The sequence below is a fragment of the Triticum aestivum genome, chromosome 6B, assembly GCF_018294505.1.
Source record: "Triticum aestivum cultivar Chinese Spring chromosome 6B, IWGSC CS RefSeq v2.1, whole genome shotgun sequence".
Taxonomy (NCBI): Eukaryota; Viridiplantae; Streptophyta; class Magnoliopsida; order Poales; family Poaceae; genus Triticum; species Triticum aestivum.
In genome coordinates, this window is record NC_057810.1 from 84,949,682 (window position 1) to 84,966,953 (window position 17,272).

The 17,272-nt window shown below is 47.1% G+C and overlaps 1 protein-coding gene across 1 annotated transcript; it reads right to left on the bottom strand.

The window, feature by feature from the left end:
• Positions 1-8,534: 8,534 nt before the first annotated feature.
• Positions 8,535-10,440, bottom strand: LOC123133579 (zinc finger A20 and AN1 domain-containing stress-associated protein 10-like). The gene has a single exon (XM_044553045.1). The coding sequence runs from the start codon at positions 10,369-10,371 to the stop codon at positions 9,787-9,789; it is 585 nt and encodes a 194-aa protein (XP_044408980.1). The 5' UTR covers positions 10,372-10,440; the 3' UTR covers positions 8,535-9,786.
• Between the last annotated feature and the right edge of the window lie 6,832 nt (positions 10,441-17,272).

Here is a 17,272-nt window from a genome sequence, read left to right on the forward strand (position 1 = left end):
GTTCTTTCTATGGCACGATCTTGATGTATCGCGAGCTTTGCTATTATATTTGGATCTTATGATGTTTCTCCCCCTCTTCGCTCTTGTGATGAATTGATTTTTCCCTTTGAAGTTATCTTGTCGGATTGATTCTTTAAGGATTTGAGAACACTTGATGTATGTCTTGCCGTGCTTATTTGCGGTGACAATGGGATATCACGTGCCACTTGATGTATGTTTTGGTGATCAACTTGCGGGTTCCGCCCATGAACCTATGCATAGGGGTTGGCACACGTTTTCGTCTTGACTGTCCGGTAGAAACTTTGGGGCACTCTTTGAAGTACTTTATGTTGGTTGAATAGATGAATCTGAGATTGTGTGATGCATATTGTATAATCATGCCCACGGATACTTGAGGTGACAATGGAGTATCTAGGTGAAATTAGGGTTTTGGTTGATTTGTGTCTTAAGGTGTTATTCTAGTACGAACTCTTGAATAGATTGATCCGAAAGAATAACTTTGAGGTGGTTTCGTACCCTACCATAATCTCTTCGTTTTTTCTCCGCTATTAGTGGCTTTGGAGTGACTCTTTGTTGCATGTTGAGGGATTGTTATATGATCTATCTATGTTATTATTGTTGAGAGAACTTGCACTAGTGATAGTATGAACCCAATGCCTTGTTTCCTAGCATTGCAATACCGTTTGTGCTCACTTTTATCATTAGTTACCTTACTGTTTTTATATTTTCTGATTACAAAAACCTATATCTACCATCCATATTGCACTTGTATCACCATCTCTTCGCCGAACTAGTGCACCTATACAATTTACCATTGTATTGGGTGTGTTGGGGACACAAGAGACTCTTTGTTATTTGGTTGCAGGGTTGTTTGAGAGAGACCATCTTCATCCTATGCCTCCCACGGAATTATAAACCTTAGGTCATCCACTTGAGGGAAATTTTCTACTGTCCTACAAACCTGTGCACTTGCAGGCCCAACAACGTCTACAAGAAGAAGGTTGTGTAATAGACATCAAATTTCAAGCCTTGACTGGTATCAATTGGTCATCGCCTGACTTCCAGACGGTGGAGGGAGACAATGAACCGGTGCGGGATGACCCGGAAGCTTCAAGCCACCAAGACCAGTAGAACTGAGCCGCTGGACGATTCTTTACTTGCACCATCACGAACTACTTGAAAAACACTCTAGTTGGGCTCACGGGCCATGTAATAGGCTAGTTAAATACTGATCTGACGTGCCATCATGCACATTTTGTTTGCATAACATTGTTGATCCATCGTTGAAAGATCTGCCACTTATGCTTTATAGTATTATTCATTATGCAGGTCAGATTTATCATTTTTTCCTGCATATAAACAGATAAAAAGTGCCCTGGCGGTTTACCCAGGGCGGGTCACGATACCCCATATAAAAACCACTGAGGGCTAAATAGTCCATAATCAGGGCCGGTTTGTCAAACCTCATATAACGAAATAAATATCATACCTGTGATATTTGTTCATACTGCCGACTTATCTTTCATCGTGTAGTAAAGGTAATAGCTCAAAGACAGAAGCACAACGCCCTGTTCAATGTATTCATACTGCCGGCTTACAACACCGCATGCAGCAAGGGGCAATATCCCAAAACTTTGAGCACATCGCTCTAAGCATATAATCATTATACCTTGGTGACTTGAAGTCCACAACTAGGCCGGGTTAATAACACTCCGGATAAAGTTATACATGAATCATAAGGCAACATGGTCCTCATTGGTTTTTCAACCATGTATTGACATGTCACAAGAGACAAAACTCAAAATGTTCAAATCAAAAATAAATCAGAAAACAAGGCTTTCATAGGCCGCCATGCCTCAAAGTAAAGTGCTTTCATGGGCCGCACAGCCGCTGAGTTAAACCTTCATTCAAACCTTGTAAGCCGGACCTCACATGACCAATCGCTGTTTTAACATTGACAAGTTCAGGGTCTTTATAAGATTGACTGTCAAGAGTACGGCGAGTCATTACAGGATTACCTGGGCGGAGTGGCAGACTTACAAAGGTAGGATAACCCAGATTTTTGGTGAATACACCCGACTTCCAAGCCGATTACAAGGGTCATCAAAGCTTTGTTCATGAACAAAAGCCCCCATGTAATAGTTCATTCCAGGCATATAAGCCGGATTAATAGGGTATTCATAGCTATGCTCAATGAGCAGGAAGCCCCCAAGTATGTTTTAATCATAGCGTACAAGCCGGATCAAGCGGGTAGTCATAGCTATGCTCAATGAGCAGGAAGCCCCCAAGTGATCATATGAAGTGACAATAAAGACTCATATTCTTAGAAATGAAATGACAGAGGCCCTGATTTATCAGGGATGCCGGCTTTATTATATTCATGATAATATATACATTGACAAAGTATGTACATCACAAGAGCCGGTGGCTCAGGTGTAATAAGGCCGAAGATGAGAAATATTCCATGGCCGGCGGGTCTCCTCCTCCGACATGTGTGATTCCTTGTGGTCTCAAATATCAATAAGGTAGTATGACCCGTTGTTCAGATTTTTGCTAACCACAAAGGGCCCTTCCCAAGGTGGGGATAGCTTATGCATGTCAGTTTGATCCTGGATGAGCCAGAGCACCAAATCGCCTTCTTGAAAGGTCCTTGTTTTAACCCGGCGGCTGTGATAACGACGCAGATCTTGCTGGTAAATCGCCGAACAAGCTGCCGCAAGGTCACACTCCTCATGTAACAGGTCAATAGCATCCTAACGTGCTTTCTCATTGTCAGCTTCAACATAAGCCGCCACACAAGGCGAATTGTGACATATGTAACTGGGGAGAACTGCCTCAGCTCCATAAACCATGAAGAAAGGCATGTAACCCGTAGTTCTGTTGGGTGTGGTATTTATACTCCAAAGCACTGAGGGCAACTCCTCCACCCAACACCCCGGTGTTCTCTGCCAAGGAACCATAAGTCGGGGCTTGATACCTCTCAAGATTTCTTGATTAGCTCATTCAGCTTGGCCATTAGACTGGGGGTGAGCCACTAATGACACAAAAAGGCGGATATGCTCTTGTTGACAGAATTCTTTCATTGCTCCCATAGATAGATTAGTACCATTATCAGTGATGATACTATGAGGATATCCAAAACGAAAGATCACCTTTTTGATGAATTGAACCGCCATGGTTGCATCACATTTGCTGACTGGCTCAGCCTCAACCCACTTTGTAAACTTGTCAACCGCCACCAAGAGGTGAGTATTTTTATCCTTGGACCTTTTGAAGGGCCCAACCATATCCAGCCCCCAGGGCTGCAAACGGCCAAGTAATTGGAATCATCCTCAATTCTTGAGCTGGCACATGAGCTCGCCTTGAAAATTTCTGACAACCGTCACACTTACTGACTAGATCTTTTGCATCAGCATGAGCCGTCAACCAATAAAACCAATGACGAAAGGCCTTAGCAACGAGAGACTTAGAGCCGGCATGATGACCGCAATCTCCTTCATGAATCTCCCTTAAAATTTCACGGCGCGCTCCTCAGGAAAAACGCATCGTTGAAACACCCCTGTAACACTGCATATGTGAAGCTCACCATTGACAATAGTCATTGACTTAGACCTTCGGGTTATCTGCCTGGCCAAAGTTTCATCCTCAGGTAACTCGGCCTGGGTCATATAAGCCAAATATGGAACAGTCCAATCAGGGATAACATGAAGAGCGGCCACCAATTGTCTCTCCGGGTTAGGAACTGCCAAGTCCTGCTCCGTAGGCAACTTTACTGATGGGTTATGTAAAATATCAAGGAAAACATTAGGGGGAACCGTCTTACGCTGAGAACCCAGCCGACTGAACACATCAGCAGCTTCATTTTTCCTGCGATCAACATGCTCCACTTGATAACCCTTGAAGTGACCAGCAATAGTATCAACCTCTCGACGATAAGCTACCATGAGTGGATCCTTTCAATCCCAAGTCCCTGACACTTGCTGAGCCACCAAATCTGAGTCGCCAAAACATCTTACCCGGCTTAGATTCATCTCTTTAGCCATACGAAGACCATGGAGTAAGGCTTCATACTCAGCTACATTGTTAGTACAAGGGAACATCAACATTAAAACATAAAAAAATTATCACCTCATGGGGAAGTCAATATAACTCCATCCCCCGAGCCTCCCAACTGCCTAGATCCATCAAAATGAATAGTCCAATATGTGTTATCCGGCTTATCCTCAGGCATCTGCAACTCTGTCCAATCATTGATGAAGTCCACAAGTGCTTGAGATTTAATAGCCATCTGAGGCACATACTTTAAACCATAGGGTCCAAGCTCAATGGCCCACTTAGCTACCCGACCTGTGGCTTCTCTGTTTAGAATAATATCCCCCAAGGGAGCAGAGCTAACCACAGTGATGGGATAACCAAGGAAATATTGTTTCAACTTGCGGCTAGCCATGAACACGCCATAAACCAGCTTCTGCCAATGTGAGTATCTCTGCTTAGACTCAATGAGCACCTCACTGACATAATAAACCGACCTTTGAACCGGATACTCCTTGCCTGACTCCTTCCTTTCAACCACAACTTCCACACTAACGGCCTTGTTGTTTGCAGCCACATATAACAGCAAGGGCTCCTTCACAATGGGAGCTGCAAGAACCGACAGCTCAGCTAGTTGCTTTTTAAGTGCCTCAAATGCCTCATTAGCAGCATCACTCCAGACAAAGTCATCTGTCTTTTCCATCATTTGATACAAAGGGATAGCCTTCTCTCCCAGGCGATGTATAAGCCGACTCAAAGCCGCGATACGACCCGCCAGACGTTGGACGTCATTGATACTCGCCGGCTTAGCCAAAGAGGTGATAGCCTTAATATTCTTCGGGTTAGCTTCAATGCCCCTCTCAAACAACAAGAAACCCAATAACTTGCCTGCTAGTACGCCAAAAACACACTTGGCCAGGTTAAGCATCATCTTGTAGACCCGGAGATTGTCAAAGGTCTCTTTCAGATCCTCAATCAATGTCTCCTTCTTCCTGGATTTTACAACAATATCATCTACATAAGCATGAACATTGCACCCAATCTGGCCATGGAGGCAATTCTGAACACACCGTTGGTAAGTCGCCTGGGCACTCTTGAGGCCAAAAGGCATAGACACATAGCAAAAGGCTCCAAAGGGGGTGATGAAAGATGTCTTCTCCTAGTCCTTAACTGCCATTTTGATCTGATGATAACCAGAGTAAGCATCCAAAAAACTCAAATGCTCACAACCCGCCGTAGCATCAATAATCTGATCAATACGCGGGAGAGCAAAAGGATCAGCCGGATACGCCTTGTTAAGGTCTGTATAATCCACACACATACGCCAAGTGCCATTTTTCTTAAGTACTAGCATCGGGTTAGCCAGCTACTCATGATGAAAAACTTCAATAATGAACCCCGCCACCAAGAGCAGGGCCACCTCTTCACCAATTGCCTTGTGCCTCTCCTCATTAAACCGTTGAAGAAACTACTTGACCGGCTGAAACTTGGGATTCACATTAAGAGTGTGCTCAGCGAGTTCCCTCGGTACACCTGGCATGCCAGAAGGCTTCCATGCAAAGATGTCCCGGTTCTCACAGATGAACTCGATGAGAGCGCTTTCCTATTTCGGATTCATATTAGCACTGATGTTGAACTGCTTTGATGAATCGCCAGGAACAAAATCAACCATCTTAGTATCATCTGCCGACTTAAACTTCATTAAGGGCTCGTTCTCTATGGTTGGTTTCTTCAAAGGCGTCATATCCGCCGGGTCAACATTGTCTTTGTAGAACTTCAATTCCACAGTGGCACAAGCCGACTCAGCATAAGCAGCATCACCCTCTTCATAATCCAGAGCGATTCTTCTATTACCATGCATCGTGATGGTGCCCTTGTGACCCGGCATCTTAAGCTGCAAATAAACATAACACGGTCATGCCATAAACTTGGCGTAAGCCGGCCACCCAAACAAGGCATGGTATGGGCTCTTGATTTTTACCACCTCAGAGGTTAACTTCTCAGCTCTGGAATCATTGTCATCTCCAAAAGCCATCTCCAGTGTTATCCTTCCCACAGGATACGCCGACTTACCAGGCACCACCCCATGAAAGACAGTAGAAGACGGTCTAAGATCCTTGTCAGTCAAATTCATACGACAAAAAGTCTCATAGTAAAGGATATTGATACTGCTGCCTCCATCCATGAGCACCTTCGTTAACTTATATCCTCCTACCTGTGGAGCAACCACCAATGCCAACTAACCTGGATTGTCAACCCGGGGCGGGTGATCCTCTCGACTCCATACAATAGGTTGTTCAGACCACCTCAAGTATTGGGGCACCGCCAGCTCAACAGAGTTCATCGCCCGTTTAAGGATTTTCTAATCTCGCTTGCACAAACTTGTGGTGAACACATGATACTGACCACCATTCAGCTGCTTTGAATTACTTTGATAACCAGACTGCTGCTGCTGATTTCCTTCACCAGACTGTTGATTAAAACCACATTGATTGCCTTGACCCTAAAAGCCAGAGTTTGAACCGCCACAACCAAAGCTAGGTCCGTGAGAGCCGGATCTAGAACCGCCATTCGGGCCACAGATGAGTAGCTAGCTTCTCACGCGTACCGTGCCTTGGACACTAATTCATCACTGCCTCAACGTTAAATCGTGATCCTCCAAACTGGGTCGGCTTTCCCTTGCGACACTGATTATTATTCTACGCATTGATGTTAGCCACAAAGTCTAAATTACCATCAGCCTTACGCTTACCGTTGCCGCCTTGACCTGCCGGTTTATGCTGCTGCCCTTTCACATTGCCGCCCTTCTTTCCCTTACCCAGCCTTTCATCATTAAACTTGGGGTCCTTGGTACTATCAGAGTCGGCATATTTAACGAGAGCCGCCATTAGCTCCCCCATGTCATTGCAGTGGCGTTTAAGCCGCCCCAACTTCTGCTTAAGGGGGATGAAATGACAATTTTTCTCCAACATCAGGGCTACAGAACCGGCATCGATAGTATCCGACGAGTGTATGATAGATGAGACCCGGCGCACCCAATGGGTTGTTGACTCGCCTTCACTTTGAATGCAAGAATCCAAATTCAGAATCGACATAGGCTGCTTGCATGTATCTTTAAATTTTTGGATAAAACGCCTCTTCAACTCTGCCCATGATCCAATAGAGTTAGCAGGCAGGCTTTTCAACCAAGTACGAGCCGGAGGTGGACGTAGAGACGCCGAGGCATGGAGTTTTTCCTCGGCGGCTCACCCATGCTACCACAAGGCACGTAGAGACGCCGAGGCGAGCACAAGCCTCCAGATCCGGATGTGGACATCTCCGCTATCATCTTCAAAGAGGGGCCCGAGCCACCAACCGCTACACACCGCGTCGTCCAGACGACCAAGAGGCATAGACACCGCCACCGTCATGTTGCCCACTAAAGAGCCAATCATGCGGACCGCCATCACCCTAGCCATGGCAGATGGAGCGGAAGGCACCTCCTACCACACCTAGCTCGGCACAAACCACCAGGTCTGGATCGACACCTCCATCGTAGGAAGTGCCCACGCTTGCATTCTCAACCAGTCCCAGTGGACCAAGGGGGAACAACCCAATGATTGTCAACGGCCATCGCCGAGGGGTAGCTCGCATGCCACCACACCTGTAGCCATAGGCGCCAATCCATCTAACGATATAGTAGCGCCAAGAGGGCCCGACTCAGACCGACGCCAGCAAGACGCATACAAGAAGGGCACAAGGTGTCATCAACAGAGACTAGGTCGACCCTCTGAGCCAGCACGCCGCCAGACATCGCCCACAACCACGAACTAGATTTGCGCTGCCGCCTTAGCATGCCAATGACCCGGAACACACCATCGCCAAACCGTAGCACCTGCACCACCACATCACCGCCTGGAGAACCACGACCACCGCCCAGCCACCATGGACAGCAGCGCCACCTGACGACCACCACCAGCGTGAGACGCCATCGCCCACCCACGTGATCCACCTCACAGCCGAGAGCCCCACCGGGCGTTCGCCTCCTTTGCGCCACACGTCGGGCCACTGGAGCCAAATCCAGCTGGATCTAGTCATAGACCATACCGCACTCCACTTCTCCGTGCAACACCACCAGCCCTCCGAGCTCCGCCGCAACCACTCAACACCATGCTGCCGTCGGGCGCCCTCGCCGGTAGCGAGCCGCGGCTGTGTCGCGACCCAAATCCGGTACAAAAAAACAAATCGAACACCAAAACTTACCCCAAAATGTCATCCCAAATTTATTTTTTTGCCGACGAAACACCGCCGCTCCGTTTCACATGAAAATTGTCATGCATGTTTGCGACACTAATGTAATCATCTACAAAAAAATTCAGAATTTTTTGAAAACATTTAATATTTTTTTTCATGTTACTGTTCACCTGGGAACAAATGCTCCCGGGAGCCAAAACGCCAGCCCCATTTCTTTTGCCGTTGTAGCACCTCATGTTCTTCGGGAACCTGCACCCCCGCCCCCCAAAGATGAGTACATTTAAAATATTAAAAATATATGACAACAATCGCATGGACTAAGAAAATTACTAGTTGAATATATGAATTGAATTCTCAAAAATTCTATTGTTAAGGTGACCCAAATCTTGTGATTTTAAATTATGGTTATTGATATTTTTTTTAACCACGTGTATGACGTACGTGCGGCGGGAACTAATGAGAGAAAAAGAAGATTAGCCGATTGGATCTGGATGTGGTGGACTGATTGACCAGCCGAAGTTGGCAATTTAGGCTACTTTCAATGCGTTGGTGCTTACATGAGGTGTTAAGCACACTAAAAACTTTAGCAACTAAATCTCTCAATGCATAGGTGCTTAACTTGTTGGTGCTAAGCATCCTTCCTTTAATTATTTTTCAACTAAAGTTCTTCATTCATTGGTGGGATTCTTTCATTTAAGTGTTTTGCTTAGGTTCTCATGCTTGGCATTGTTTCTTATTGGGTCACCACACTCATCTCTCTCCTCTTAATTACCATGCCACATCAGACTTTTTGCCTATATGGCAGCCTTACCACTTGTATAAGATGGAGCATTAGGAGGGGCCTTAGAGCATGGCTAGCTCTCATCTAAATGAGAAATAACTATATCTCATCGATCTAACTCTTACATGTTGGATTTTGCGCAGATTCATGGGATTTTTTAATTTTTATTTCTTGGTTTGATTAATCTAATAGCATAGGGGTTAGATCGGATGAGACATTCGGGCAGTTTATCATCCAAATGCATGATGCGTACCAACTTGCGAAGAACGTAATGGATATTTGTATGAATTTAACCTGATGGAAAAAATACAGGCGCATCTTTTAGATACACAGCCTCCTCGTCACAAAGGTAGAAACGACGGAGACGCAATCGAATCGAACGCATACTAATTCCACAGTTCATCTCTAGGGCATCTCCTGCAAGAGTCAGCACAGCGTGAGGTACATGTCATGGGTAGAAGCAAGCATTCAAATCCTTGATGTCCGGACTGGCAAGGATGATGATGGATTGACGACGACCTTGATTTTAGATACGAGGAGTGAGAGAACTCCATGTTATTGAGTTTGTTGGTGTGAGTAGTGTTTTGGGGTGAATTGATGTACTCCCTCTGTAAACTAACGCTCTTATATTAGTTTACGGAGGGAGTATGTTCTTATCAAAACTTTGTGAAATATAATTAATAAAAAATGGCTGCATACGTCGATTAATGCAGAGAGGCCGGGGGTTTAACCTCATTTTCTTAAAAAATTGAAATCCTCGCCATCTTGGGCGCGACAAGCGGGTTCTTGCGCGCGACCTGCTCGCGGCAGGCTGCTTTGTAGTCGAAGAAGCAGACCTGTGCGTCGGCATGGCGGTGCGCGCCGCAGCAGGTGGCCGTGGCCCACCACTGGCACGCAAATCCGAGCAGCCCCACCTTCTGCTGGCACGCATCGCATCGGTTCTTGGTCGCCCCCGCCGTCTTCTCGGGCGTCTCCTCCTCGCCTGCAGCTTTCGTCAGCCTCAGCGACCTGAGGCCGGACATGACGGCGGCGTCAAAGGCCATGAGGTCCAGCAGCTGCTGCCGTTCCTTGTAGCAGTTGGAGCAGAGATCGTTTGTGGCCGCGCCGCTGCCGAAGAACCCGCAGCCGTTGGCGCACGGGGCCGCGCCGCCGGCATGCTGCCTCGCCCCCATGTTCTTGGTCGTCTGGCGAGGGGACGATCGATTTACGAGCAGGTCTCGCGCGACGTGCTCTCGCCGAGAAGGTTGGTTGTTCGCGATGGCCTCTCTTGGAGATTTCGTTGCGTAGCGAAAGCCTTTTATATATAGGAGTACTAGCTTGCCCATGGACGATGATGTTCGGCATCGGACGGACCTTCTCGCTCTGTGCTCGGACTCGGAATCCGAGCAGTGCAAGGAAGGAAGCTAGACGCCAGCGCCACCCAGGCAATCCGGCCGGTCTCACCACGTACGGGCTGTGTTCTTTTCAAGACTAGAATCCGCTTGACTAACTCGGAAGGAGGTCTCCGTGGCGCACACTAGGCAGTGGTGCACACTGTAAGATTGAAGCGTTCCTACTCCCTCGTAAGGGAGCCGCGTTGGGTTTTATTGATCGAGACAGGAAGCCCCTGTTGTGGCGTACAAGTTTCCATCTATCGCTAGGATACGATGGTTTACAGGAGATAGGAAACAGAACAGGATACGAGAGAGAGATAGGACAGAGATTGAGATTACATGAGTTTGAACAAGCTTCTATCTCTAATTCTAACACCCTCCCTTAATCTCAACTATCCTACATTAAGATTTCTCTTGAATTCCTCAAATGGTTTGCTTGATAAGGCTTTAGTGAAGCCATCTGCTATCTGATCTTTGGAAGGAATAAACCTTATGTCCAACTTCTTCTCTGCTACTCTTTCTCGCACAAAGTGAAAATCAATTTCAATGTGTTTAGTTCTATCATGAAAAACTGGATTTGCAGAGAGATAGGTGGCTCCCAAGTTATCACACCATAAGCATGACACACGTTGTTTCTTGATTCCCAGTTCACTAAGCAATGACTCCAACCAGATGATCTCAGCAGTAGCATTGGCTAGTGATTTATATTCAGCCTCAGTACTTGACCTTGACACTGTAGCTTGTTTTCTGGCACTCCAAGAAATAAGATTAGAACCAAAGAACACTGCAAATCCTCCAGTTGACCTTCTGTCATCGTTACATCCTGCCCAGTCAGCATCAGAGAAAGCACTGACAAGAGTGGAATTAGAGCGTCTAAACTGAAGGCCTAAGCTTACAGTATGTTTTATATAGCGGATAATTCTCTTAACAGCTGTCCAGTGTACTGTAGTAGGTGCATGTAGGTACTGACAAACCTTATTAACAGCAAAGGATATATCTGGTCTTGTCAATGTTAAATACTGCAAAGCCCCTACAGCACTTCTCTACCTTGTGCCTTCTTCTTCCTTGAGTGGCTCTCCCTCAAAGGCTGAAAGTCTTTCTGAAGAAGACAATGGTGTGGGTGAAGGTTTACAATCCTTCATTCCCATACGAACCAGAAGTTCAGTAGCATATTTCTCTTGATTAAGTACTATGCCATCTTGAATTTTCTTGACTTCAATTCCCAGAAAGAAGTGTAGATCACCAAGATCTTTCAAAGCAAACTCTGAACTTAGATCATGCAGGAGAGCATTAGTGGCACTTTGTGAAGAACTTGCAACTATAATATCATCAACATATATCAGTAAATATATAATAGTGTTTGCCTTGTTGTAAATGAAGAGAGATGTGTCAGCTTTTGATGCAACAAAGCCAAGACGTCTTAACTGAGAACTTAACCTTGAGTACCATGCTCTTGGTGCTTGTTTCAGTCCATAAAGTGCCTTATCAAGTTTGCACACATAATGAGGTGCATTATTTTCTGCATACCCAGGTGGTTGTCTCATGTAAACTTTCTCTTCCAGAACAGCATGCAAAAACGCATTCTGAACGTCTAGCTGTCTCAAGCTCCATTCCCTGGACACAACAATAGATAATACAAGCTTAATGGTTGCGGCTTTAACAACAGGGCTGAAGGTATCTTCATAATCCAAGCCGTAACGCTGTTTAAAGCCTTTTGCAACTAAACGTGCTTTATACCTGTCAATTGAGCCATCTGCCTTCTTTTTGATTCTGTAAACCCACTTACAATCAATAATATTTTTACCTCTTGGTTCCGGTACAAGTTGCAATGTCTTGTTCCTCATAAGTGTCATGTATTCCTCATCCATTGCATTTTTCCATTTCTGATCCTTTAGTGCATCCTCCAACTTTGTTGGTTCTCCTCCGACACATAACATTCCATATCGTATAGTGCCATCAGTTCGAACTTTTGGGTTTCTAATACCTTTTTGTAGCCGAGTCGTAACTCGTGAAGTTGCTTGTGGTTGATGCCTTGTAACCTGCTGTACAGGAGATGGTGTAGGAGACTCGGCCGCAGAACATCCCGTGGAATCACCCTGCACATGCGCATGCAACTGGGAATCAGCGCTGGACGCGCTTCCTGCCGTTGGCGACGCGGTTTCTGGCGCTGACGTCGCTATCGCAGGCCTACATGCAGGACACGGGGTGACAGGCGATGACGTGGCGCCCGCGGGCTGGTGCGCAGCGCTTCTACCTGGAGCGTGATCCCGAGAGAATCTGCGCGCACGATCCGATGAAGCCTGCAGCACAGGAGTTCCAGGTGATGCAAAATCTTCCTCGTGTTCCACCCCTGCTTCGTCATCTTCTGGCACATGAAATACATCTCCGTTTTCTGCAAAAATTTGATCATTCTCTGCACCGTTTTTTGCACCGTCTTCTGCTACATCCTCTGCATGACCCTGCACATAAGTAGTACTAGTAGGATCATCAGTTGGGTTAGTACAACCGTCGCCCCCTTGATCAAAGTTTTGAAGATTGGTCAGAAGAAGGAGAATTTCTTTCCTAAGAAGTGCTCCGGCATTTGGATGAAGAGACTCAAAAGGATACTCTGATTCATCGAACACAACATCTCGAGAAATATATACCCTGCCGGTGGATACATCTAGGCATTTAACTCCTTTGTGAATAGGACTATATCCAAGAAATACACACTTCTTAGAGCGGAAAGCAAGTTTTCATGTATTGTATGGGCGAAGATTGGGCCAGCAAGCACAACCAAACACATGAATAGATTTATAATCAGGAATAATGCTAAAGAGACGTGTGATGGGAGTTCCAAATTTGATGACTTTGCTAGGAAGTAAATTTATGAGATACGTGGCAGTCAAGAATGCTTCATCCCAAAATTTTAAAGGCATGGATGCATTTGCTAGCAGGGCTAACCCTACCTCAACAACATGACGATGTTTTCTCTCGGTAGAACCGTTCTGTTGATGTGCATGGGGACACGAAACATGATGAGAGATACCAAGTTGCTGAAAAAAGATATTAAGTTTCTTGTATTCACCTCCCCAGTCGGTTTGCATAGCAATGATCTTAGTGTTTAGTTTTCGCTCAACAAGATTTTGAAAATTCTTGAAAACTTGAAACACTTCAGATCGTTTCTTAAGAAGATAGATCCAAGTAAATTTGCTACAATCATCAATGAAGCTTACATAATAGGAATGTCTACCGACAGAGGTAGGAGCTGGCCCCCAAACATCCGAGAATACAAGTTGTAAGGGTGCAGTGGAACTGCTGACAGAAATAGGGTATGGCAACTGATGACTTTTATCTTGTTGACATGGATCACAAACTGACTCAACGCTAGACTCAAAAGAGTGGGGAAGTTTATTCTTACTAAGAACGAGCTTAACAATAACTGATGAAGGATGACCTAATCTACTGTGCCACTTTGCTGAAGAAGGCTTGACAGCAACTAAAGCATGTTTATTTGATGATGATGATGACGATATGATTGGGTAGAGACCTCCCACGCACTTGCCTCTAAGAAGAACCCTCCTCATGTCCAAGTCCTTGACCAAAAAGAAGTAAGGATAGAATTCAATGAGAACACGATTATCAAGGGTAAATCTATGAACAGAAAGAAGATTTTTTGATGTTTCGGGCACATATAGAATTCTGTTTAGATTGAAGTTTTTTAAGGGGGTTTTTGACAATTGAACTACCAACATGAGTAATGTCCATACCAGAACCACTTGCAGTGTGCACTTGGTCATGTCCAAGGTACTTGTTCCTGATGGTCAGCTTGTCGAGCTCCCCCGTGATGTGGTTGGTAGCACCAGTATCCGCATACCAATTTGTGTCAATGCCATAAGAGTCGGTGACAACGTTTGCCTCCTCCTCGTACTCCTCGTCCTCCTCATAACGATCCCAGCATGCACGAGCGCCTCCTCGATGATGCTTGAGACAGATCTGGCACTCGGGATAATCCCGGTGTTGTTGACGTTGCTGATTCTGTTGTTGGGGACGGCCACCTCGAGCGCCCCTATTGCTGCTGCTTGGAGCAGAGGGAGAGCGCCTCCCTCGACCACGCCCCCTGGTCCCACGTGCGCGCGCCCTGGACCTATACTAGCCGCGGCCTCTGTATGCCAGGTTCGCTGAAGTGTTGAAGCCTCCTTCTTCTCCATCGCCCAGCACCTCCATGCGCTGGTCGAAGGCGGCGATCTGAGCAAAGAGCTCGTCAACATTGATGGAGGTCTTGACAGCACCAATGGCCGCCACCACCGGATCATAGTCGCGATTCAATCCGGCGAGCACGTAGTCCACCATCTCGGGATCGGAGACCGGGCGTCCTACCGCCGCGAGTTCATCCCCGAGACTCTTCATCTTGGAGATGTACGCCGTGCTGGACATGCTGCCCTTCTTTGTCGTGGTGATGGCGATCCTCAAGTTGGTGATGCGGGATTGGGACTGCGATGCAAACAGGGTGGTGATGCCGGTCCACAAATCATATGTATTTTCCTTACCGACGAACTGCGCGAGGACTTCTTTGGAGAGGGAGTTCATCAGGTAGCTGTGGACCTGTTGGTCCTTTGATAGCCATGGCGCATAAAGTGGATTGGGTACCACTTCCATGGTCTTGTCCGACTTCTGCTGCTCCACCGTGGTCGGGGGCGCCGCGTCGGTTCCATCTAGGAGCCCCATGACCTGCGCTCCTCGCAGGCCGGGCATGACCTGGGCCTTCCACAAGAGGTAGTTCTCCTTGCTAAGCTTTTCGGCTGGTGGAGGTCCGAGGTTGAGGACGACCGGTGCCGAGCTGGAAGACATGGCGATGGGGATTGGCTTCTGGTAGCTAGATGGGAAGAGAATAGGCTTTGTATACCATGTAAGATTGAAACGTTCCTACTCCCTCGTAAGGGAGCTGCGTTGGTTTTATTTATCGAGACAGGAAGCCCCTGTCGTGGCGTACAAGTTTCCATCTATCGCTAGGATACGATGGTTTACAGGAGATAGGAAACAGAACAGGATACGAGAGAGAGAGAGATAGGATAGAGATTGAGATTACATGAGTTTGAACAAGCTTCTATCTCTAATTCTAACACACACGAGCAAAGTGGCAGGCAGCGGCGGCAGGCAAGCACGCACTGCAAGCGGCAGCGGCATGCAGTTGCACTCGCATGCACGGAAATTACTAGCGTACTGTACTACTAACTACTCCCTCTGTATCGTAATATATGTCATCGTGTGTAGTACAACTTCTCCAGCGACATATATTTCTGTATGGAGCGAGTATTTCTCTTTCATACAGCGTGTTTGTGTTGCATGCATGACGAGCAAGGTAGGGGCTAGCAGCTGGAAGAAATTTCTGCGGCCATGCAACACCACCAACATTGGCATGATTCGCTACGAGGTCCAACGGGAGTGTAGAGGAATAGGATGCAACTCTCAATGTATTGATGGGTGCATATGCACAAGTTTATATAATACATAGGGCAAGTCATATCCTCAACTATACACAAGGAGGAGACTTGGAGTACAAGAATACATGTGCTAAATACATATCTCAACACCCCCCCCCCCCCCGCAGTCGAAGCGACACCGTTGCTGACGCAGAGACTGTACCGGAATTCCTCGAAAGACGTCGTAGGCAAGCCTTTGGTCATGATGTCGGTAAATTGTTTGGAGGTGGGAACGTGCAGAACACGAACATGGCCAAAAGCCACCTGATCCCGAACAAAATGGATATCAAGCTCAATGTGCTTGGTGCGACGATGATGAACCGGGTTGGCGGAGAGGTATACGGCGGAGGCGTTGTCACAGTAGACGACCGTGGCCTTCTCAACAGGACACGCAGCTCATGAAGAAGCTGACGAATCTAGGAGCACTCAGCAACAACGTTAGCCACAGCGCGGTACTTAGCCTCGGTGTTGGACCGCGAGATGGTGGGCTGCCGCTTGGACGACCACGACACCAGGGACGGTCCAAGGAAGATGCAGTAACCCGAAGTAGAGCGACGGGTGTCTGGGCAGCCAGCCCAGTCGGCGTCGGAGTAGGTGACCAAATCAGTGGTAGTGGAGGGGCGCGCGGAGTAAGACCAAGATCCTTAGCACCATGGATGTAGCGGAGAATCCGCTTAACGGCAGTCCAGTGAGCGTCTCGAGGAGCATGCATATGCAGGCAGACCTGCTAAATCGCGTACTGAAGCTCCGGTCGAGTGAGAGTGAGGTACTGGAGAGCACCAACAATGGACCGGTAGAAGCCAGCATCCGGAGTGGGAGTACCATCAGTAGCAGAGAGCTTGGCCTTCGTGTCGACAAGAGTGGTGGCCGGTTTGCAGTTAATAAGCACCCGAGCACGGTCGAGGAGCTCATGAGCGTACTTCCGTTGATGAAGAAACAAACCATCAGGACGATGCACCACCTCAACACCGAGGAAGTAGTGCAATGGACCCAAGTCCTTGATGGAAAGCTCAGCACGGAGACGATCAGTAAGCTGACGAAGGAGCTCAGAAGTGCATGCTGTCAGCATGATGTCGTCAACATAGAGAAGCAAATACACCGTGTCGGTGCCCTGGTGGTAAACAAACAGTGAAGCATCGGAGCGTGTAGAGCGAAAGCCGAGTTGGTGAAGAAACGTTGCGATGCGCTGGTACCAGGCACGAGGAGCCTGCTTGAGCCCATATAATGAGCGTGAGAGCAGACACACATGATCAGGACATGCTGAATCAACAAACCCCGTGGGTTGCTGACAGAAGACCTGCTCCTCAAGATGACCATGGAGGAACGCGTTGGGGACGTCCATCTGATGAATCGGCCAGGCACAAGAAACCGCCGACTGTAAAACAGTGTGG